The 24773-nt window shown below is 48.0% G+C and overlaps 2 protein-coding genes across 3 annotated transcripts in view; both read left to right on the top strand.

The window, feature by feature from the left end:
- The first annotated feature begins 396 nt into the window (after positions 1-396).
- EIF2B5 (eukaryotic translation initiation factor 2B subunit epsilon) lies at positions 397-18855 on the top strand. Its single transcript, XM_051782196.1, has 16 exons — positions 397-576; positions 1693-1817; positions 2211-2396; positions 2481-2658; positions 3626-3706; positions 4436-4513; positions 4594-4906; positions 5542-5687; positions 5992-6130; positions 6750-6851; positions 7496-7603; positions 8509-8599; positions 9368-9491; positions 14271-14396; positions 15916-16026; positions 17099-18855. The coding sequence occupies exons 1-16, from the start codon at positions 424-426 to the stop codon at positions 17162-17164; spliced, it is 2127 nt and encodes a 708-aa protein (XP_051638156.1). The 5' UTR covers positions 397-423; the 3' UTR covers positions 17165-18855.
- A 2369-nt stretch (positions 18856-21224) lies between these two features.
- Positions 21225-24773, top strand: part of DVL3 (dishevelled segment polarity protein 3) — a 32484-nt gene continuing 28935 nt past the window's right edge. The window contains exon 1 of one of the 2 annotated variants that reach the window (XM_051782193.1): positions 21225-21468. In XM_051782193.1, coding sequence (XP_051638153.1) covers positions 21302-21468 — 167 coding nt within the window. In that variant the 5' untranslated portion in view covers positions 21225-21301. The remainder of the gene's footprint in view (positions 21469-24773) is intronic. The other variant, XM_051782194.1, reaches the window with a different exon arrangement.

Here is a 24773-nt window from a genome sequence, read left to right as displayed (position 1 = left end):
CAGCAGCAGCGTCTGGACACATAGAAATGCACCACAAACACATCACTGATAGGAAGCGTAGCAAGAAAACATCGCAGCTCCCAAAACCGGGCATCACCGGGGTCGCATCAAAGGACATCCCCCGAGGCCACCGAGGGATGTCTGCGGGGGCGTTCAGGCCTTCCCCTGGCGGGTCCTCGGCCATGGCAGGCAGCTGTCCTACTCTTCAGCCGCTCCCTGATCGGGGCACGGCGATAAAACGCCCCTCCCTCGGCCGCAGAGGCGCTGCCGGGTGTGGCGAGAGGATGGGCGGGGGGGGGCAACGAGGAACTCCCGCCCCGCTCCCGCCGGGACGCGCCGCCCCGCGCTGTTGTGTCCCCGCCGGGCGCCCGTCGGCGCTGGCGGCGCGGGCGGAAGCGGAAGCGCTGTGGGCCGCGTGCGGAGATGGCGGCCCGCGGCGCCGCGCGGCGCGGGCCGGGCGCGGGGGCCGCCCGCGGGCCCGACCCGCAGGACGAGCCGCCGCCGCCGCTCCAGGCCGTGCTAGTCGCCGACAGCTTCAACCGCCGCTTTTTCCCGATCTCCAAGGACCGGCCACGGGTGAGGAATGTCCCCTGGGTGCTGTCACCGGTGCTGTTTGTCCCGGTGTGCGCCGTGCGCGGGCGGCCGGGGCGAGCAGAGGTCTGGCGAGAGGCGAGTGCTCGCCCCGCACTGGGTCTGGAGGAGGCGGCGAGGCCGTCCCGGGCTCGGGCAGCCCCCGCCGAGGCTTTTGCCGCCTCCCCGCGCGCTGCGGAAACCTCTGACAGTTCTCTGTAAACAGAGTTTATGTGTAAGAGTCTTTAAGAGTTTACTTAAGAGTCTGTGAGAGTTTATATCCCCCGTTGGAGAGGCAGCGAGGGTCTAATTGCTGCCCACTCTTCCATATGGCACCGCGCTGCTGGCTTCTCTGTGTGTGGTGCAGGAGCGGCAGCAGGTTTGGACAGGTTCGTTTGTGATAAAGAAACAAAATCTTGGTCCTTGTCAGTAGTGGGTGAAAGAATATGGCCAAAAATGGATGGGGAAAATACTTTAATTATCCGGCTCAGAGGGATATGTGTTAAAGGAGCATAAAAAGCTTCTGGAGAATTTAGGTCTGGACAATTATCTCACCTCGTTTGCTGATTAAATGTTTATGGTGCTCGTAATTATACACGCGAGCTCAGGCCTGAAACAAAGCACCAGAAATTAATTAAAGAATAGTATGAGATCATTCAGTTGTGAATCAGTAACTCAGTTTAGAAGTGTGAGTTGGATGTCAAGTCAAGAGAATACTTGCTTCACTTCAGATTGGGTTTTTTTCCCCTTGTTTAATTGTGGACATTTATATTCCTATGGCTTCATCATTCATGTCTGACAGGTTTTTCTTGAAGCAGTTAAAAGCCTGAGTCAGGGAATCAGCACTCTGGGATTTTTTTTTTCAGTCTCTGTCATTTATTTGAGTCTTCTTGAAGAGTTTTCTGTTATAACCTCAAATTTTTATGCCCTCCTCTCAGAACTGAAAATCTACACCTATAGAAGATCAGAAATTAACTTTTACTGTTTAGATCAACTCTAAAAGTTTTTTATAAAAGGTGGTGGAGCAGTTACTTGTGTTATGTTTCTGGTACTACTGACGATATTATATCCTAAAGTTGTAAGGGGCTGTCTATATGCTTTTTGGGTTTGGTTTTTTTTCAGGCTCTTTTACCTATGGCAAATGTGGCCATGATTGACTATACCTTGGAATTCCTAACAGCAACTGGAGTGGAAGAAACTTTTGTTTTCTGCTGTTGGAAGTCAGCTGAGATAAAAGAGCATTTGCAGTAAGAATCTCTTCTTCTTTTTAACTTGATCACAGAAAAGATTTTTCTGTCCTCCAACAAGCCTCAAAGACCTGACTCATCCTTCTGAGGAAAACTGCAAGAGATTCCCTTTCGACCATGGTCTCCTAGCATATCTCAAAAAAGGCCGTTCCTCCTGTGTAGGAGGGTGGTTGTGCAGTGTATTGGGGTTGGGTGTTGTGGGACTGCCCCTCAATTAACCTGCTGTGTGCACAGGAGTGTCCCTGAGCCCGTCGATAGTGGGCTTGCTGTGACAGGATCCTCCTTACCTCGCCTTACAGGTGTGCCATGCACTGGGGCACTGTGTCCTAGTGTGTTCTCTGTAGGAACAGCCTCTTTGTGCCTTCCTGATGTTTCTTTTTTTCCTCCTTGCAGAAAATCCAAGTGGTGCCGCCACACATCTCCCAACACGGTGCGGTTTGTGACCTCGGACCTGTACCGCTCCCTCGGTGACGTCCTGCGGGACGTGGATGCCAAGTCCCTCGTTCGTTCCGACTTCATTCTCGTCACTGGGGATGTGGTGTCCAATTTCAATATATCCAAAGCCCTGGAGGAGCACAAGTAGGTGCTGCTTGCCTGGTGTGCTGAGGCTCTGGGCTGTAGCTCTCTGAAGAGTGATCTCAGAGTTCTGCCCTCCTTTTTCAGGTTGCGTCGTAAGATGGAGAAGAATGTTTCTGTGATGACGATGATATTCAAGGAGTCCTCCCCTGGCCACCATGCCAGGTGCAAAGAGGATGACATTGTTATTGCTATGGACAGTGCCACAAACCGTGTCCTTCACTACCAGAGAACCCAGGGGCTGAAACGATTCCGCTTTCCTATGGTGCGTCTGAACCTGACGGGTGGAAAAGGGTTGTGGTAGTGAAGCAGCCCATGCAAGGAGGAGATCCTCCTTGAATGTGGGCTGGGGAACAGTTCTTGCTACTTCTCTTGGAGGAGCAGATGATAGGAAGTAACTTGTGGTAAACTAGCTTTTTTTTTCCTCAACATATATTTGAGGCTTGGTGAAATTGTGCTGGGGCACACATGCTTGGGACTCATTTCAGTTTGAAAGTGGGGCAGATATATTTCTCACAGTGAAGTGTGTTGAGCCTGACTCGGGGTGGAATAACAGCAGGTGCAAGGAGTGGTGCCTCCTATAGTCTCTGCCTGTTCACCTAATAATGTGGTAAATGCTCTGTAAATGTCTGCAGAGGCACTTTCTCCAGTGAGATAGATGGACTATTTTCTTTTTTCAACTTGGAACTAAGGCTGTGATTGTACAGTATTTTCATCCCCAAATCAGTAATCAGGAGGTTGTTTTATGCCTTCAAATGAAAGCACAAATCACTGTAGAAAACCCAACTAAACAATAAAAACCAAAAATCCGACACTGCCCCAAAACCCAACAACACAAAACCAGCCGACAGTTGTAAAAAATTTACAGGGGGATTTCATAGCTGTGAACTATGAAAATTGTATTTTGATTTATCACATTTTTTTGTACATTAGTACAGAGACTGAGGTAAAGAGCCTCCTGGGGGAAAAGTGATTGTTGGAAGTACAAGCTGTTTCTTGGAGAGCTGCAGTGTGTAAGGGTGAGGACAGTCTCTACTGACTGACACTCAGCTCTTTGTGTGACCAGGCTGTGCCTGCTAAGCTTGGGTCTAGTGTAGATCATAGATTTCTCTGATCTTCAGAACTTCAGCCACTTTAATAATTCAGTCAGTACTGCCCCTGGCTCATAGAAGGCTTTTGGGGTTCAGTACTGTGTGAATCACTTGGATCATCTGAATTTTTTCCTCTTTCAGAGTCTGTTCCAGAACTCTATTGAGAACGTTGAGGTGCGCCATGACTTGCTGGATTGTCACATCAGCATCTGCTCTCCACAGGTGAACTCTGCCCTTCCAGGGGTCCAAAATTCAGTCTGCATTGCTCCCTTTGTACTGCTGATGTGCAGGGCTGCATGTGGCCTGAGTACTGGGTTTGGAAAACAGAACTCTCAGTGGCTGAGCTGAGAGCCTGGGTGGTCATGTGGTGCTGCTCTGTGGAACATATGGGTGCTCAGCCTGTATCTGGCACCCACTGCTTGAGCCCAGGCGGAACTACACAGTGGATGTATCCAGAGACTGACTGATCTGGCACAGAATGAAACTATTCCAGAAAATAAGTGATTTCATTTTGGATATAGTAACATCTGTGGAACAGAGGTGATGGCTGTGCTGTGGAAAGCGTCAGTACCTGCAGACTGGTACCATACTAGGGTAACATTCCAACCAAGCCTCACTAACATCTCTTCCACATCAGATAAAGCTTGTCTGCAGCCTTCCCTTGGGAATTAAACTACAAAGTGAGACTGGGCAGATTGCTTGGAAATGCTAAAGCAATGTTTTGCCCCTTTTGAAAACCAGAATCCGTTCATGGATTCTGGCAGAGGAAGAGGAGATGGGAAGGTCAACATTCCTATCAGAAGGAGTCAGAGCTTTATTCCAGGCAAGAGCATCACTTTCCTGTATTTTATAACTTGGCTCTCTGAGAACTGCTCAATAGCCACTAATTAGCAGGCTTCCCTGGCAACATTTTCTCTAACTATATTATTTCCTTTGTTTTATTTCTGACAGGTGGCTGAGCTGTTCACAGACAATTTTGACTACCAGACACGGGATGACTTTGTGCGTGGTCTGTTGGTGAATGAGGAGGTAAGGAGGGAGTTGTTACAAGGGAGATCCTATTGCCTTGCCTTAGAGAATCTCCTGATGTTCTCCTGCCTGTCTCCCAGGTCCTGGGGAACCAGATCCATATGCATGTAACGACAGAAGAGTATGGTGCTCATATATGCAACCTGCTGATGTATGAGGCTGTGTGCTCCGACATCATCCGGCGCTGGGTTTATCCTCTCACTCCGGAGATGAACTTCACTGATGACAAGAACCAGAGTTACACGCATTCCAAACACAACATTTACCGAGGGGTGGATGTTAGCCTTGGCCACGGCAGCATCCTGGAAGAGAATGTGCTCATCGGGCAGGGAACGGTCATTGGCAGCAACTGCTCCATCACAAACAGTGTTATTGGGCAGAACTGTAGGATAGGTGAGTACAAGAATGGGGTTCGTGCCAGCCTTGCCAGGCCAGGGCATTGGTTGCTGGGATTTAGTTTTTAATGTGCATTTGGCACTGAGAGGGGATGACAGGTGGGTTCTGATTGATTTCTAGTGGGAAGAAAGGAGAAAACCTTGTTTTTCCAGCAGGGGAAATAGATTAAAGTTTTCAGGGTACTACAGTGAAGCTGGAAGCTGAAAAGTACTTCATGGAAATGAGTTGTTTCAGCAATAGAGAATGCATGAACTTTACTGATCTAGAGTTACTACCCACCAAATTCATCCTGCAAATGAGGGACATCTGTTCCCATTCTTGTGAGTTGCTTGGTACTCCTTCCTAGCCTTGGCTGGATTTTCTGGTTTTTTTTTGTTATTTGGCTGTGTTTGTCCAAAATCGACATATCAGTTGTTACTCTAAACTTAAGTCTCTGTAGAGAACAAACTTGTCTTTCAGCTTTGGGTAAGAAGTGGCCATAGGCCTCTAAGGCAAATTTTTGCCTGTCATCTAACATCCATCGTGCATCAAGGGTGTTGGAATTCAGTAAGATGCTGTCTAGTGGACTCAGCAGTGTGGGAGAGCAGCAGACTGCCTTGCTCAACATATTTGTACTTGGTGCTGTGTAACAGGTGATAAAGTTGTTTTGGACGGAGCTTTCCTGTGGGACAGAGTACACATAGCAGATAATGTGGAGATCCACCATTCTGTTGTCTGTGACGAGGCTGAAGTGAAGGAGAAAGTAAAGCTAAAGCCCCGCTGTGTCCTCTCTTCTCAGGTGAGATGATTTTTATCTGGTCTGCTTTGTGTCTTCCTTGGCAGGTTACTAAACTTGTACTAGACCGTACCAGAATACAGGGCTGCTCCAAGGTTTTTTGCAGGGATGATGACTGTGCTACTCTACCACCTTTTTCTTCCCTTTGTTTGGCTGGGGCAGTGTGGTGTGGGATCTGGCAGTGCTGATGTCTTCAGTTATACTTGTTAATAAGAGCCTGTCTGGAGCAGCTGTTGTCCCTGCTGGTGGAGGTACCTGGGGGCAGTCAGGGTGTTGTTTCATTAAGATATGTTGTACATATTTGCAGGTAGTAGTAGGTCCTGGCATTACTCTCTCTGAGGGCACAGTGATCTCTCTGCACCCCCCAGATGAGGAGGAAGAGGACGATGACCAGTTCAGCGATGATTCTGGTGTGAACAAGGAGGAGAGCAAAGTGAAACTGAAAGGTATGAGAGTCTCTGGCTCCATGCACCAAGGCTGTGCAAGGGCTTTGCCTTCCATGATCTTTTGGAGTCTTTCCCTCCCTCATTCAGCAGTGCCAGGCTGGAGCTTAGTGCTGCATTCAGCTTGGAACCTATGTGCTTTCATTAAGGCAAGCAAGAATATTCAGCTCAAAGCTGGACAGTGAGATGCACCTCAATATCCCAGTATTAAAATCTTGGAGGCTCAGGTATATTTCATTTTCCTTCAAGTAGGAGCCCTGTAGGAGACAATAAGATCAAATTGGAAGAGATGTTAAGTTCAAGGCAGTTGCAAGATGTATGTCCTCGTATCTGGACTGTGTCCAGGGGCTTTGTCCTTGTGAAGTACTCTTTTTACAATCTGGGTTTGTCAAGGGATCTAAACACGGTCTGCTGAATGCTGCTGCTGTAGGGAGGAGTAAATCGGTCACTTGTCAAGACAAGTGAGAAGATAAAAGCTGAAATCTGTATGCATCTGCAGGAATCCCAGCTCCCTCTTGAAGGATATTTAGGGACAGTAATGTGCAGGTTATACCAGTTTATTTCAGTTTTACCTGTAACCAGATCCAGTACATCTATGCTCTGATTGCTGATTCTTTTTCAGGTTACAATAAAAAGGACGTAGGCTCAGAGGGCAGAGGCTATCTCTGGAAACCAGATGACAAGAATGAAGAGGATGAAGAAGAGCAGAGACAAAGCCTATGGGGTGAGGAAAAGTTTAGTGTGGTCACCTGGGGATGAAGAGACAGACCTGTGTTGGGGAAACTGGCCAAGTGGGATGTTGAGAGTTGTGTGTAGAGCAAGACTTGAGCTTTGTGAAGCAGACTGGCTCCAGGTAACACCTGTGTGTGGAGGCAAGGTGAGAGGTGAAAGCAATTGGTGGACCAGATCCTCTCTTCCTGTGCTCTGTGGAAGGTGTTTATTAGATAAGTGACTTGCTCTAACATCCAGAGCTATCTGTGCTGTGAATGCTGCACTATGGGGTACTAGGCCCTCCCTCAGAGGAAATATGCTTTTGCTATTCCAGGTGCTGCTGGCTTTCTTCCTGGGAGTGACAGTGTCTGCTGACATTGCTCCATCGTGAGTCAGCAGCCTGCGCAAAATGCATTTGCTTCTATCCCTGTCCTTTGTTGTCTGCCTGCAGACTTTCAAAAAATGCCATTATCCTAGTGCCAGCTGCAGCGTTCCCTCTGCAGCAAATCTAATCATCTGGACCAGTAAATAGAAGCTTCCCTGCAAGGACAGATAGTTGCTGACTTGGTTGGGAAGTCCCTAGGACACCTGTTTCCTCGTGCATGTGATAGTTGCAGCTTTTGGGTGCTGAATGGTGCGTCTTCTCTTCTTCCTCAGGCCCAGCTATGCATTCAGAGGAAGAGAGCGAGTCAGACAGTGACCTGAGCATGGGCTCTGAGGAGCCAGATAGTCGGGCAGCATCCCCTCAGCTGGATGACATCAAAGGTGAGAGATGGGTGGAAAGAACTATGGTGACTCTGCAGAGATAATGCAATGTGTGAGATTTGTGCTGCTTTCTCTGTGTGTATTGGAAAATTTGTGGATGTCTATAATATGCTGTTTCCTGGCTTCACTTTCTGCATATTCTACAGAGGTCTTTAATATTCTCTGTATCCTTGTTGTGTTAACCCAAGGCAGCCAAGGATGAGAAACTAGACAGAGATCCTCCATCTTTCTCATTCCTGATCACTGGGTCTACATGAAAGAGCTCCCTAAATTGTCTGTTTAAATGGCAGTGCTATTGCCTAAACTCAGAGACTGTGGGAAGGTCCAGCAGAGTTTCCCTGTGTGGACAGCTTAGTGCTGTTCTTGATGGAGAATTCGATGTCCTTGTAGGAGCTGTGTCTTTTGGCAGAGATGTTTTGTTTTTCTCTTTTGTTATGTTAAGCTTATCTGGATTTGAAATGGGTTCAAGCCAAACTGAAAAAAAAAAAACAACCAAGTTTTCATGTTGGAATATCTCCCCTAAGGAAATTAAATCAATAGATTTTAGGTTAGAATTCATATCTTTAGTTATGGGAAGATCAGGTGTGTCTGAACGGGAAAAGCTAGATTGTGAAAGTATAATAGAAATTCCACTCTAAAAGGTTACCTGTAGAGGTAAATAGCTTTGTACTGGTTTCTGTGGATCAATGATTTCTAGTAGGTACTTTCCTATATTTCCTATATTTGAATTATATCCCATTATTTATAAGCATAGTTGCTGTGGGTTTGTGTCAGCTTACAGAGAACAAATAGACATCAGTCTCAGAATGCTTCCTTTGTGAAGGGCATAGTTCCTTCAGTAATGAGCATTTTGAAGAATCTGTGCTTTTCCCTCACCTCTAACTGCCTGTCCTTTCTTTCATTAGTTTTCCAGAATGAGGTTCTGGGTACATTACAGAGGGGTGAAGAAGAAAACATTTCCTGTGACAACCTGGTCCTGGAAATAAACTCCCTCAAGTGAGTGTTCCCCTAGGGATGCTGTCCCTTATGCTGAATGGTCAAGTTTGACAGCAGACCTGTCAAAAGAAGAGGAGAAACCATATGAATGCTCTTGTTTGATTGTTAAACATTAATTTTATCAGTATGGAGCATGACAAATGCAGCTTAGAGATCATGACTGAATGACAGCAGAAGTTGATTGAGAGCACCAGCTGCATCTGTAGCATCCTTGGTGGTTAGGCTTTTCCTGCCCTGGTTCTGTAAGGAGAGATTGAATTGCTGTTAAGTAACTGTGGACTGAAGAGAGCAAGCCAGTTCTTGGCACAACTGCCTGTGAGTTCACACAGGGTCTGCTGCTCTGTGCATTGCAGCACTCAGCCAGGTGCCTGCAGCTGGGGCTGTGCTGTGGCTTGTCCACACTGCTTTTACAGCAGCAAGTCTAGAACACATAATCGGAGTGCCTTTTACCTAGTATTTCTCAAATCCAAACCTGTTTCCCTTCTTTTGTGCAAGAGCATTGCTATAGCACTCTGGTAAGTGTGAGGGTGCTATCCTTGCAGCAGTTTGTTCCACTGTGATAGCAGATTTTCAGGACTTGTGGCCTTTGCAGGGCCTGATGTAATGCAAGGTGGTTTTATTGCCTGAATATTTGGAAAATCAATCAACCAAGTAAAAAAACAAGTGTGGAAGATGGAAATCAGATTTTCTGCTGTATCTCTGTGAAGAGCTACAGTCTGCAGATTGATAGTGTGAAATGTTGGGATGTTTTTGCCTTTTTCATCGTAGATACGCATATAACATTGGCCTGAAGGAGATGATGCAGGTGCTCAGTAAAGTGATCCTGGAGTTCCCACTGCAGCAGCTGGATGCAAACCTGGACTCCCAAAGCTATTTCTCAGCGTTACTTCCTGTAAGTCCTGCTCCATTTGGCTCTTCTTTGGACTTGTCTCCTAATGTGTAGCCATCCCTTTGTGTGCCCAGGTAGTTCCTGGCTGAGAAGTTTCTTTGGTTAATCCTGAAGCCAGTTGAACTCCATGAGTTCACGAGCCTCTTCATCTTCTATAGAAGTGAAAGTGAAGTGCTTGACAGAACTCGGCTGAGACTGTAGGTGTGGGAGCTCTCCTTCAGTACCTGTGGTTTGTCTCTGTTTCCTGTGTGGGATAGGAGGGCATCGCTGGTGTAGAAGAGAAAAGAAAAGGTCTGTTAGTGATGTCTTTACGGGCTTGCATTCCAGGAACCCTGTTCCAATCTATCTTAAACCCTGTCCCTGGGGCAGCAAGGGGCACTCCTCTCCCAATGGGATCCTTTCCAAGGTCTTAACTTGTCTGCGTATTGTTGGTGGTGCCAATTTTTTTTTCAGTCAAATGCAAAGGCACAATATTGTTGTCTTTGTGCGAAGATAGTTCTGCTTTGTCTCTAGAGAGATGGATTGTATGATTGGGTGAGACCAGTTTCAATTTCCTGACTTATAGGAGACAAAATAGGGTAGGATCTGTTCTAAAAAGCAGGCAGTCTTGTCTTAGTGGTTTTGTTGATCCAAGCTGAAGTCATTGTAGTATTTTTGTCTCTTTATTGCCGATTTATGCATTTGACTTTGCAAAATCTACAGGTTACCAAGATACTCTTTCATAATGAATGAGTCTGACGTGTTTGGGACAGACTGCTTTAATTTTTTTAGGGCTCCTTTTATTTTTTGTAGGAGATTGATCTTAAGAAGAACACTAGACTTCCTGCTAATCCTTTCTCTGAGGAAGTGTGTGCTGTCAATTGATGGGGAAGGGAGAAAAGCCAATTCTCCTTTGTGTAGGTGTAAGCATGGTACTTTAACACCTCCTGGACATGTGGAGATGCCTTCTGCAGGAAACATCCATGTGAACTGATCTGTTTGTCACATGGCTTAGTGAGATTTTGCTGTTCACTCTGTTTAAATTCTTTTTTGCTGTTGTTCATTTTTCCAGACTGTTTTCTTGAATAGCACGTCCTGTCCCGAAAAAAGAGAATTGAAGGGAATGACTGAAGGAAATGTTGGAGCAGATGTTAGATTCTAAGTGGAAAGCACTACATCTAGACAACAGCTTGTGTGGAATTGGTAGCTGTGTAGGATGTTAGATTTTTTTGTCCCAGCTAGGATATAGCATCTCTTTCTGTCTCCCAGGTTGGGCTCCTAATCTAGCATGAGTGGAACAGGAGAACTTCACTGCAGCACCCAGTCAGAAGACGTTCTAAGTCTGGAATGAAAAAGATAAATGCCTAAAGTTCTGTGTAATTGCCCAAAACCTCTTTAGAAGCTAAAGACAATGGACGTACGTGAAGGGCTTACTTCTGTGTAACTTTGTCCATGTATATTTCATCAAAGGAAAGCTGGTGCTCATGTTTAACAGCTGAGACAGCAAATCAACTCACCTTTAGTGAGACGCAATAGTAATCTAAATCTTATATTCAGGGAGACCGTGCCCCATGTCATGGGCAGGTGGAATTTCTCTAGGCAGGGAATTGTGTTGATTTATGAAACACAAATGATTAATCCAGACATTGCTGGTCTTCCAGGGCAGCAGCTTTGTGTATTTACCAGCAGTGCTCTGAAGAGAACAGTTCTTCAGGCAGATGATGTACAGCATCTGAAACTGTGGCTTTTCTGCAACTTGTGGTTCCCTAGTTAGTAAACAGTACACTCCATTAATTTACTAAATCTTACACTCTGGGAATCCCAAGCACTGGCTTGGTATAGGTTAGTATATAATGGAAGCACATGGCTGAAATGTGCAGCTAAAATTGCTTCAGGCAATAGCGGTATTGGGCTGAGCTCTGCTCATGATGGTGCAGATATGGCAAAATCTTATTTTGTATGAGGTGGAGATACTTACATTCTGAGAGTGGTGGATATCAGAAGCCCAGTGAACCTTGTAGAACTGTTTTATGTTTCTCCCCCTCTTTGTAGCTCAGCTTTGACCAAGAGATGCTGAAGGAAGATGGGTTGCTTGTGTAAAACCAATGGTGGAACAGTCCCAGACAGTTCAGGAGGGGAAACTGTGGAAATGCCATAGTTATGATGTATGGTTTGACTTAAAACCACAGTATGTGCTCTGAAGTGATGGCTCCCAAGCACGAAGCTCTTAAGTGTTGCAGCAGTTTTAGGAAACAAGCATCCGGTAAAGGATATGCCCATGGGTACGTTTTTCAGATGAAACAGGGAGGCTCGAGAAATAGAGGTATCCAGTTTGATGTATACCAGGTGTCTTGTTCAGCTCTTGCACAGGATGTAGAGCACAGACTTTTCCTAGAACTGTAGACAGGGATTCTGTAACATTGTGCAAGATAAGACAACGTGAGATTGCTTATATCTGGGGCCAAAATGATCTCTGCTTTCACTGAAGCCCTCTATGGTGATCAGCACAGATGCTCTTGTGGTGTAACATGTTGGAATTATAGTTTTGTCCCTCATGTTTTGCATGTACATCATGATGGTGTTCTGTGCTGGGGGTAGATGTAAAATAGTTTTAGTGTCAAGACTGTCCTTCTGACAAGAGAACGGGATCACAAACCTCTTTGGGGTTTGAATTTGTGATGAATCAACCTGTCAGAGGGATTTTATTGCTTTCTCCGGACTGTAGATTGTTTTGAGGATTTACCTGGGTAGAGTCAAAGCCTGGAAAGTTATAGTATTGTCCATAAGGCTCTCTGTCAGGTATCTTTTCATGCTTTTCAGTGTTTATCAAATCAAAAATAATTGCAAGCTTCTAATTATCCAGTTCAGAGTTTTCGTGATCTCCCCAAATGACCTCTCTGGTCATACAGGCTCAGAGGATGTTTTTACTGGGACCTGAGCCCTCCTTTCCCCAGTAGCACCAGCTACACTGCAGTGCATGTTCTCAGCCTGAGATGGTATATTTTTTTCTCCTTTCCCTTTCCCAGCAATAGGCACGCTGGATTGAGTCCTGGAGTTGTGAGTGTTTATAGCTCTGCTTTCTTTATAAATAACTTACTTTCAGAAACTCAACAGCTTCTGTCAACAGAAAGGTATTACAAAGTGGTTTTGAGCCTGGAAGGAACTGGATAGTAGCTTTACTATATTTGAGGTGAAGATTCTGAAGAATAATAAAAATACAGGAGATGGTGTAGAGGAGGAGAAGAGTATCTAGGATTAAACATTTTGCTAAAGGCTAAAATACTTTCTGGAAATATGCCACACAACCCTCAGTTTTTTGTTGTGACACCGTTATGATTAGAATCATTCTGTGCTATTACTGTTGTTCCTTGAGCCAGGTTATGTAGTACTATACAAATCAGTTTGTTTATACTAATCCCCTCCTTTGTTTCTGCTTGAGGCATGCAAATTCTGGCCTGGTTGCGTAGAAAATATGTCTGAAGAAGTGATGGAATGTAGTACCATGGAGTAGATGAGCACTGTTTCCTAGCACAGGCTGTCTTTGGTAGTCCACACTGGCCTGAACCATCACCACGGTCTGGGTTCCACCCCTGCTGTGTGTCCTCTAGCTCTCCCTCTGTCAGGGCTACTGCCTGTTAACAATTGTCCTGGACAGAATAATGCTGATTAACCCTGAATGTAGGTGACTCAGAACTCCTTCATCACACCCCAAGCCCCTGTGAATTAAATGTTTCCCTGAAAAACAGACCAGATGTGTTCTATAAGGAGACACTGCTGAAGGCACAGCAAAATAGTGTATATGTTTAGGTGTGCCAGGGATGTAGTTGCAGGATCATCTGCTGTTGAATTACTCCATTTAATAAGATATGGTAACTCTGATTTAATTTCCTGCAGTGTTTTTGTAGAATGATCTGGTCATGATGTGGCCAATGCAGAATTTTTGTACTTTATCCGAGTTCTGATACCTTCTAAAATTGTTATGGACAGGGATCTAAGTATTACCTCCTGTCCCTGATTCAGGTCAGTCTGTGCTGCTTTGCAGAGCTCCCAGCTGCTTGCTTCCCAGCTATGTGCAACAACTGAAAGAGCTATGGAGGACTTGGACAGAAATATTATTTGAAGAGGCAGCACCAAAATCATGAAACTTAAGACTTCATAAAAAATAAGCCTTGGAGGAGAGAACTGAGATCAGCTAATAGTGTAACAATTTCTTGCCCTTCACCCTTCCCACCCATTCCCTGCAGCAGACTCCAGGATCCAAGCAAGCCTGTAGGCACACAGCAGACGTGTGACTTGCAGTCAGGGGCTGCTCTGCTGTGTTCCTGTTTCAGGGGTAGCTGTTTTTCACTGTTCACTTCCTCTCAGCTGGTAATTATCCTGGCACTGTCTTTTTCTGTGTTTTCTTATTTGTTCTTCCACTTTGAAGGAGAATTCCACTGAAATGTCAAATGCTCTGTTGGGGGGAAGCTTTGAGTAGCATATATGTGTCTCTCCTTATTGGTCTGCTGTGATTTGCTTTAAATACCAGATTCCATTGAACACATTTATTGTGATGATCTGGTATTCATCCAGAGAGGCAAAAACAAGAAAGCTAACGGATGTCGTCAAAGCTGCTTAGTAAAACCAGGTCCTGTCTGCACATGTGCAAATGGACAGAGTGGGGTAAATACATGAAGTGGTCGTTTGAATGGTTTCTTAAAATGCTTCCCTGAGCCAGTTTCTTAGTGCAGCACAGCTGAGAAACAGGGCTGAGTGCACCCGTCCATCTCAGCTCAGGAGCTCTTCTGTGTTTTCCCCCTGCAGCTGTTGAAGAACTGGACCCCGTTGTTTAAGAACTACATAAAACGAGCATCAGATCACTTGAATGCCTTATGTGCCATTGAGGAATTCTTCCTGGAACATGACAGTCTCTGTGCATCGATAGCTAAAGTGAGTATCTGCTCCCAAATCTGAGGACCTGTTTTTGCTGGATTCACGGTGAAATGCATCCTATTTGCATCATCAGCTTGTCTGCTTTAGAGGAGAGAATTTTGGGGTCTCAGTGGAGATGGCGTGTAGGAAATCCATCTATAACAATTTCCTTTAAGAAAAAAAAAGTACTGTGTCTGCCTGTGCCTCTGAGGGAGCACAACTGAGGGTGAGTATTAATTACCAGCCTGCAGCCTGCAGGGAGCTATTATTTTGCAGCTTCTAACCTCGATGCCCTTGTTCTGTGACACCGGAAGAGGTGAGGCCAGAGGCTTGCTTTAGGAAGAGCTTTACTTCATTTGTCTGTCTGTGGTCCCTGGGATCTAACTGCTAAATGGCCTATCCTGATTTAGAGCACAAAACAAGCAAACCTGGGAATCACAGATTTTATTTGGGCTGAGCTAGTTATGAAACTAGAAATAAAGAGAAGCTGACGTGGCTGATTACCTGTCTCCCCGTTTCTGAGAGTTTTCAGTATATTCCTCCTCACCCTCCTTCACAAATACTTTGTCCCTGCGTTTGTTCTTCCCTATCACATGAAGAGCATTTGACTTGGATTGCAAGTCTTTCCTTTAGCAGCAACTCAGGAAACCTCTGTCTTTTTTGGAAGAGCTCTCCTAGAGCCTACTTAACTCTTGGTTCCTCAAGAAAGAGTAATCCTAACTTCTACCGGTGCTTCTAGCTGATGGCAAACCACTTAGGACTGGAGCCAAAAGCCTTCAGTTTGGTGAGCCAAAATGCCCTTGAATTACAGCAATTGTTTGGCATGTGTCCATTGTTCTAGGGGCCTGAGTTTCCCTGGAGGCTGGGAATTGAAGTGACACTTTATATTTGGAGTTGGCAGCCAGCTTTGTTAGTGCTCTGCTGCAAGGAGACCGACTGCAAAGTGCCTGCTCTGCCTGAGCACAAAGGCACCCTGAGAAAGCCTGATTGTGTCTCCTCCTCGCTCACAGGGCAGGGGCTTGAGCTGATGAATGACCAATTGCTTTGACACCTGCCATAAGGCACTGCTAAGAGAGAGCTGGCAGGAGGAGGGAGCCTGGGGCAGAGCTGCATAGGTTCATGCTCTTCTGCACGTGTCCCCGTTGTGTGTATGTGGGCCTGCATCAGCTGCTTGTTAGATCTGCTTTGGGGAGGGGTTTGGGTTGCTTTAAAAAGAGAACTTAAGTAACATCTTGAACTGACATCCTCTGTGGCCATTTGTTGCTCAGGGCCCTCATACCCATCATCCACAGAGCTGAAGCTGATGGGGCTTGAACTTCGACTCACTATGTGTCATAATGTTTAACTGTCAGGAGCATAAGGCTTGGTAGGAGAAGCACAGTTATTTTTAACAGTAAAAGGAAAATGAAGCAGACTGAGTGCCTTCTGTTGAAGATGTAGCTGAGAGACACAGATTACGTGCAAATTTTGTACTTGGACGTGAGCTAGTCCCAAAAGAGCTTATAGGACGCCTGTTGCTCTTTTCTAATTGATGCAGGTGTTGATGACATTTTACCAGCTGGAAATTCTGGAAGAAGATGTAATTCTCAATTGGTTCTCTTTGCGGGACACGTCTGACAAAGGAAAGCAGCTTCGGAAAAACCAGCGGGTAAGTCCCAAAGGTGTTTGAAGAGGCCGTGGTGGGGGAACAGAGAGACAACAGCTGCTGAAAGAAACTTGGAGTGGAGTTTGGTGCGACTGTCACCTTCTGTGGAGCAGCTGCCATTACATGGTAGGCCAAGAAACACACCAGTGCACTGAACATTAAGCAACACAACTTTGTTCTCCAGAACAGACGTTTCTGTGCATTCTGCCACAATCATCCTGTTTGGATGACGAATGGAAGTAGTAGGATTGTTTCTGGTGTGCTCCCTGTAGCACGAGCCCAGCACTTTCTGGAGTAGCAGCACAGCTTCTCTAAGCCAACACCCATTTGAAATGGGCTTTAGGCCAATGCCCTGTGTGCTGGCCCCATGCAATTCCTTTGAAGCTTTCATTCCTGGCTCACCAGTCCCTTTGCATATATTTCTAAATGTTTGCTGTACTGAGTGGTTTCATTTGGCTTCTGTTGCAAGGAGCATATAAACTTCCCTCCTCCATCAGGCAGAACTTTGTGCTGCAGTTTGGCTGAGCCCTGTTCCAGTCCTCCTCCCTGGATCTGGAAGAGGAGCAGGGGAAAAAAAGCCATTTCTGCAAAGGTTTTAAACAAAACTGTTCTTCAAAGTCAGCTATTAGTATAGGTCAGCAGTGCTTTCAGCTGCTTGTTCAAGCCCAGTTAAAAGGTAAAATGAGCTGCCTTTTTAATAGCAGTTTCTCAGGAAGTAGTTTTTTTCCCAACAGAGTTTTCCTAACATGTCTTAGCTAAGGTGCAGCTGTCATCTCTTTGCCCTCAAGCTCTGAAAAACTCTGAAACTTTTGTCTTTTTGCTAAGTGTTGTGGGGATTGTCTGACTGGAGGAATCTCCTTCAGGAATTTAGTCTGCATTTGTCTGTGGCATCCCAATTGTTTTTCACCTAACTGTCTCCCTCTCCCTCAATCTGTCTCAGTTTCTTTGTCTTCTGGAAACACTTTCTCTTTCTTGTGTATGATAGTGATGATCACACACACAATGTATTTGTTGAGCATTTGCAGCATCTCTTTGGTGTCAGTTGTAGCCCAATTATGTATCATTCTTTCTGCAGCTCCAGAAGTTTATCCAATGGCTGGAGGAGGCAGAGGAGGAGTCGTCTGATGGCGACCAAGACTGACGCGGTGGCTCAGCATGAGAAAAGGCTCTCACTGCCTTTCTGGGCCGAGTGGGCAGGGCAAGATCAATGCCAGTGCATGGTGTGTAGATGTGAGGCCTGACATCGAAGTGACTGACAATCCCATCATCAATTCAGTTGTGTGTTCCCAACTTCACCACTTCCCTCCCTCCCTCACTTGCACACCTTATATTGCAACCCAGTGTAAAAACCATAAGGGAAAAGCAGGAGGTGGTGATACCTAAAATCCCTCTGGAACCTGGATATGATATACTATAAGCTATCTTTGAGGAGGTCCTTGTTACTAATACAAAGGGAATGAGGAGATGCAAATGCATATGATGCCCATTTAGATCTAACCATCGGGATTGTGGAAGAATGGTCATACAGCTAAGGTATTTGGAGTCATTGTTGCTTCTGGGGCTAAGAGAACTCCTGCTGAAGAGACACTGGCAAGGTTGGTGAGTAAGAGCATGTGGATTAGGATCTGGAGTGCAGGACTGGGATTCAGGAGTTCCTGTGCCTGGAGAAGATGCAATTGTATGAGGATGCCCAAGGCATTTTGCAGCCTAGAAGGCACTTCTGTGATCTTTCCAAAAGGGAAAATCTCTTGCCATCTGCCATGCTAGGATCTAACACGAGGTTGCACAGTGGAGTTGGTAAAACCATGTGTTTCCCCTGCTGTAGAACCGGGGATGGTGTGTGTCAGCTCCCTGGGTGGGGTTGGCTAGCAGTGGATGTGCACTGGCCAGTGAAATGCTGTGCAGGTCGACACATCTTACATGTGATCCGTCTTCTGTGCACCCCAGCTTAGCAGACATGTTTTAGAGAAGTGTCTGTTTCTTTATTTTTTTAATAAAAAGGGAGCAGAGGTGCCTGGCTCCTCCTGCTGCACCAACTACACTTGTGTTTTGCTCCGGGGGGCACTGACTGCACCAGCTGCTTTGAAGAGGATGCAAGTTCCTAAATTCTGCTCCAGTGTGAAAAGGAGTGAGTGGTATTTCCTTCAACAGCACGTGGTCTGTGTATCCACATGATTTCAGTTATACAAGCTTGCTTACTTCATGTCCTTTTATTTATTTGAAAACTTCCCTCAGACAGCAGAGAAAGTGCTGCAAACCCACTGTGAAGTTCTGCAGCCGCAGAGCAGCTCGGCAAGCAGCAGGGAGCGTGTGTGCCTCTGGCACTTTGTTGCCAGCACAGACAATATGTGGCAGCAGTAAGGCCTTTAAGAACAGCTTCCTTGAAGTGTCCCCGTGCTGTGTTCTTCCCTACTCTCAAAGAACAGAGCAAAAAGGGCACAGCGAGCATCAGCGTGTCTTCATAGGTGGGTTATTTGTTGGATGTGCTGACCTTGCCTCTGCCCCTTCAGGAGGAGCATGGAATAAATCCTTTGCAGGGGGAAATGCACTGGAGCTGCCCACTCAGGATATATTTACTTGGCTGTTCCGTGGTGCCACAATTGTCAGTGAGGGGACAGCATTGGAGACCAGGGATACTGCCTCTTAAAAGCTGATGTGCAGGCAGGGCGATCTTGTGCACTCACTATCAGTTGCCAGGATTGTGCATAAATGTCCTTGTTTTCTGACATTGCAAACTCAGTCTTGTAAATGTTGGGGAAATAGTTGGTATCTGAATTTTCTGTATCTGCCAATATTTAATTCAGGGAGCAAATAAAACCTATCCTGGTGTTACCAGCTTGTTTGCTTTTTTTTGCCTTGGGATTTTATGTCTCCAGTTGTGGTACATGCCTGAGCAGGGCTTTGTGTGTAAGCTAAATAACTCATTGCTACTTTCTCCTGAAGAGATTTTAAGCACACAATAGACAGGTGGGGAAATCAGCAGAGCATTGAATTGGTGTAAGTGTTCATTGATAACTCACGTTTACAACTAGAGAACAGTTCTGAACATAGAATCCTGAAATGGGTGAGGTTTGGTTTTGTACAGGATTATGTTGCAAAGATAAACCTTAAATCCAATGAAACCTGTTATCATTTGTCATTTTGAGAATTAGTGGGAATGCTGGCTGATAGGCACTGCACTGTGCCCTCCTGATGCTGGGGAGTAGGAACTGGCAGAGAGGGGGAAGGACAGCTACAGAGCTCTTAATAAAACCATTTACAAAGCAGCTGCAATGCTTGGTAACAAAGGTGTCTAATGTGTGGGATACAGGCTCCAAGGTGCACCCACAACTGTGCTGGGAAGTGGGCAAGGGAGTGGCCCTGTCAGGGGCTGACTAGGATTCTTTACCTTGTGCCTGCTTTTGGGTCAGGGAAATGTTGTAAAACAACTTTCAGATCAGCTCTGTCAGGATTGACACAGGAAGAAGCACCTTAAACTAAACTTTTCCATTCTGAGCTGGATTCTTCTTTCCAGGTACACCAGCTTTTACCACAGAGCTCCAGGCATGAGGAAATGACAATTTTCTAAGAGCTGATGTGGAAATATGGGAGAGCCTTACCCTACTTACAACTCCTGCTTACATGAGGACTTCCCTTGAATTTTTTTTTTTTTTTTTCCAGTTTAGTGTCAGGTTCTTCACCCAGTCTAGCAGTGCTGCCCAGGTAATTGCTAGCACGCCTGTAGGAGTCCGTAATGCAGGAGGAGACTGTTTAGCTCAGCCTGCCTGCCAGCCGGAGGAGCTTGGCTCTGTTCCCTAGAGGATCTCTCTGGCTCCTTTCCTACTGCAGGGGAGTCTGGTGCTGAGGGCTGGTGATCTGGTCTCATGCCCTGTGCAGGCCCATGGCGTGGTGCTTCCTCTGCATTTGTTCCCTCTAATCTGGGACAGTGTGAGGCGGTTCTTGCCTTTCCTGGTGGTGGGTGTTCCCAAAGCTCCATCCAGCCCAGCTTTGCTCTCAGCCACAGCTCTGGGAAACTGCTGATGGAGACGGTTCCTTGGTGCCCTTTGGGTGCTTCAGAGGTGTCTGAAGGTGAAAACAGCCAGCCCGGGACTGCTGCAGCACAGAGGCAAGTCCTGGGGACTGGGATCACAGTGCTGAGGACTGCAAGTAAGAGAGAGATGGGGTCAGGGGACAGAGAGGATAAGGAAGAAATCTCAGAGCCAAGGGGGTTTCACAGTTGAAGAGGCCACAGTATGTGGGAAAGGAGAATGTTCATGAAGAGTAGAGGAGGGAGTCTGCTTGGTGAGGAAAAGAGGCTTAGGAAACTTGAAGGGAGGGACACTGTGGTGTCCAATGCCTGACTACTGGGGATAGTTGTTGTTTGGTGACAGTGTTCAGAGGGAAGCCACAGCTGGAGGGGAACTGGGGTGGGAGGAGGTCCCTGTGTGTGGTGGCCATCAGAGACACAGTATGGGGTCTGGGTTCAAAGGGGTCTGGACATGGGAGGACAGGGTAGAGCAGGATGTACATCATGTTCTGTAAGCTGTACTCAAGGGGCCTGTAGCTATATGGTATGAGGAGCATGGGGAAGGTTGAGAGGTGTGTGATAAAGGACCTGGGCTGTAGAAATGGAAAGGGAGGCCTGTGGTATGGACATGAGAAGCAGTGGAAGTTGTGAAGCAGCATCAGTGGGTGTTAAGAGGGGGTGAAAGCTGAATGGGAGTGGGGAGCCTGGGAGGGGTACATGGGCACACGCCAGCTGGGACTGGGAATGTGGGTGCGTGGGGAGTGCCAGGCTGTGTGTGAGACGACGTGGATGTAAAGGACAAACCCAAACGCCCCCACAGGCGGTGGGGCTGGCGGTGCGCGCTCCCGGGGGCCACGCACTCAGCCGAGGCACAGCAGGGGCGGACGGGGCCAGTTCCAGCTGGGGGTGGGTCTCCTATGGGTGCGGGGTCTGGCTTGGGGCAGGGTCTGGGCCGACCCTCCCGGGGTGCCCGCTGAGCCCGGTCCCGTTCCATCGCGGTCCCGGGGCCGGCCCGCGCAGCCCCGCGGGGCGCCGGTTCCGGTTCCGGCGGGGCCGGGGCGGCGGGCGGGGCGGGGCCGTCGGGCCGAGCCTGCGCCGTGCGGGCGGGCGGCGCTGGGACCCGCAGAACAAGGGGCGCGGGGGGCCCGGGCGTGCGGAGGCCGCAGCTGGGCCGGGGCGCGGGCAGGGGCCGGGCCGGGGCCGGGGGTCCGCGCCGGGGCGGAGGAGGCGGCGGAGGCGCGGGCGGGGGCCTGGCGGCCGGGCAGGGGCGCCATGGCGGCGGCCGAGACGAAGATCATTTACCACCTGGACGAGCAGGAGACGCCGTACCTGGTGAAGCTGCCGATCCCGGCCGAGCGCGTCACCCTCGGCGACTTCAAGGGCCTCCTCAACCGCCCCAACTACAAGTTCTACTTCAAGTCCATGGACGACGACTTTGGGTGAGCGCGGGCCCCGTCTCCGGTCTCCCGGGGCCACGCGTGGAGCCCGGGCCCCGTGGGCCTCCCCAGGGGGCCGCCGGGGGACACCCGCCCCTCTCGGGGCTGGGGCCGGGGCCAGCTCCCCCCTCCGGGACGGCGGGGCCGGGACCCCCGGGGTAGGGAGGTGCCCTGAGGGACTGTTGGTCCGAGCGGTGCCCGGCGTGGGGAGGGGGACCCGCATCCATCCCCCATCCCCACTGCCTTGCCTTGGAGCGGGTGGGGATGGTGTCCCCCTTGGGTTCGATCTGCAGGGGACACACCCTCCGTGCGCCCCCCGTACCTCGCCTGGGAGAAGCTGGTGGTGATACCCCCCCGTGCACGTTCTCTGGGGCTGGTGGTCCCTGAGTGCTGCCTCCGGGTACAGCCCCCCATCTTCACTGCCCTCATCAGCTCTGGGGAAGTTGCCCCCTGGTAACTCCCCTGAGAGGCACCTGGGGTATCCCCCTTCTCTGGGGCTGCAGAGACACCTTGGAGGAGACCACTGCCCCCCACCTGAGGGTTGCCCCCTCCACGTGCTCAGGATGTTTGGCCAACACCTTGACCAAGAGGGCATCTCCCATTTTGGGAGTGTCTAAGGGTGGTGTCCCCCCCTTGTGTCCTAATCGGGATTGTTATTCCCCACCTAAAGGGCCTGGGCATCTCACACTGTGCCTGCCTGGGGAGGGTGTCCCTTGTTCCCTCCGCCAGAGGGGCGTGGAGGCAGTCCTGCCTCCATCAGCCCTCCCCAAGAAGTGGATTTGGGGACAGTTTTGTTCTCCTACCATCCATTTTGGGGAGGGACATCCATTTTAGCAGCTTTGTCCTCTGCATCTCATCTCTGGGAAGAATGGGTAGAGGGGATGAGCTTTCTCCTCTCCTGCCTCTGTGGAGAAGGAGAGCTCTCCATGTGCTGCCCATCTCTGAGCCAGGGGTGTGTGCAAGACCCACTGTGCCCACATACATGTCCCATCCTCAAGATGAGATGTCCTGGGCTAGATCTCCGGGATGGATCTGGATGGAAGAGGGGTGCAACCTGCCTTGCATCCCATCTCCTTCAGGGCAGCTCTCTTCCAACACTGGTATTTTCATTACTTCTTCTGTGATACCCTTTGGTTCCTCCCATCATGGGTGGCTGTTTGGAGGTGAGGAGATATGTTCTGTCCCTTGTTTGGATGTTTTATTGACTGATCTTCTGGGGAGCCCCTGCTCTCTCCTATCTGTGTAAAGCTGGTGACTGTTCTGGGGAACAATTACCACATGAAGCCAGCTCTCTGTCTCCCTTTGTCTCCCTTTTGTCCAATCTTCATACATCTGACTCTCCTCTAGCCTTTTTCAGGACTCTATTTCCATCTTAAAAATGTAGCTTCTCTTGTCTTCCACAGTGTGTGACCCTTTACCATTCCTAGCACTTTGGTATTTGAAGGAGTTGCATGATCCTCCTGCCTCTGAATTTTTTTCTCCCCTCTGAAGATTTAGTGTTTACAGTAGGTCTTGTGTATGGAGCTGGGACTACAAAGTGTTTTCAGTTTTATAGTCTTCCCAGTGTCTTCTCCCTGCACCAAATACCTCCCTAGGCTGTCATTTTGGCTCGTACCCCACACTGAACAGGGCTGGGCCTGTTTGGGGCTTGGATGAGATCGGTGTGGCTGCCTCAGCAGGGGGTGCTCTCCCCTCCTCAGCCAAATTATCCCAGTGCCCAGGTTCCCGTTAGTTTGAGAGGTGCCAACTTTCAGATGAGGCTTGAAATTTGGAGTCACTCCTTTGACCACAGTCTGGGACTCTTTGCCTCCCTAAATTCCTGCTGACCCACTGGAGAGCTTTAGTCCTCAGAAGCTTCCCCATTCTCTCCTGGCAAATAGAAGTCTCCAGCCCTCATTTTCCATAAATTTTCTCAGCAGTATCAGTTGTCTGTGGATCGTTTCCTGTCCCTCAGCTGTTGAGTAGCACTGGGTGCTATGAAACAGCTGCCTCTCCCCATCTTGGAGGAGACCATGTTCATTGGTGGGAGAAGCGAATTCTCCATGCATGCTGTTTGTAAACAAATGCTTTGGGATCCTTTGAAATGTTGTTCTTGAAGTGAATTCAAACTTGTCTTGAATGAAACATTGCCATGTGGGTGGGAGAGAGTCTGCGTAACTATAAACAAAGTTTAGCAATAAATAGCAGCGTCTCACATTGGGAAGAAGGGTCTGGTGGCAGCAAAGTTCTGTGCTGTGCTTTTTCATCATCCTCTGTTTCTTTAAGGCTCCACAAGAGGAGGCAGATGGTAGATTAACAAAACTCAATGATAAAACAGCATAGGGAGTTGATGTGGATGATAGCAGGGAAAGGGGAAAATCACTCAGGAAGACACAGCGAGTTTACTGTTGGAAATGCTTGGGATGAGATTTTTGCTGGGACCAGTTCAGCTAATTTGTTTCGGAAGAGTGAACCTCTCTGGAAAGGAAGGTCAGCTGAGAGGGGTTGGGGGCTGTGTGTGGGCAATCCGTTCCTTGGAGAAGTCTGGTGCGATGAGTTGTGCAGTTGGAGCAGCACGTGCAAGGCCTGGTGAAAGCCTCTCATGGTGTCACCATGGATGCTTCATCAGGAAAGCTGTCTCTGCTCCTTTCCAGAGACCTGAAGAATGTGCTGGTGGTTGGCTGGAGCCTGGTGGGAACAACCAGAGCAGTCCGGCTGCAGCCTTGTGTCTGAGAAGCCCTGAAGCCCCAGGCACCACTCAAAATAGAATCATAGAATCATTTTGGTTTGAAAAGATCTTTAAGATCATTGAGTCTAACCAAAAAATTTCATGATCCCTGGTAATTATGTCTATGAGAAAGCAAGCCATGGGTCTGCAGGGACAGAAGGGCAGGAGGCACCTCAGTTGCTTGACTGTAAATGCATGGGCAATTAGTGAAAACCAGGAGGTTAACAATGGCTGCATTCAGAAGCTGTGTGACAGGGAAGAGTGTTTCACTCTCACATGTGTGTTCCTCTCAGCCCCATCCCTCAGGATGCCCTATGCCTGGCTTGTGCTGGCAGATTCTGGCCTGGGCTGGTATCTGTCAGCTGGGCAGTGTCCAGAAGTAGAACCCAGGGCAAAGCCCCTTCAGGAGAGTTGAGGTGGATGACCTTAGGGCAGCTGATCAATGAGTAGGATGCCTGCAGATCCCATGGCTCTGCTTTTCATCAGTAATTGAACCTTTTGCAGGATCCGTGTGGCATGAAACTAAGTTCTCCTCTCATCTGTTATTTGGAATGGAGGCATCTCACCTTCCAGGGCCAGCTGGAGCAAGACATGGTCCAGT

This window comes from Manacus candei, unplaced genomic scaffold (genome assembly GCF_025592945.1).
Source record: "Manacus candei isolate 608988 ecotype Guabito, Panama unplaced genomic scaffold, ASM2559294v1 h1tg000015l, whole genome shotgun sequence".
Classification (NCBI taxonomy): Eukaryota; Metazoa; Chordata; class Aves; order Passeriformes; family Pipridae; genus Manacus; species Manacus candei.
This window is presented reverse-complemented; position numbering and strand designations above follow the sequence as displayed.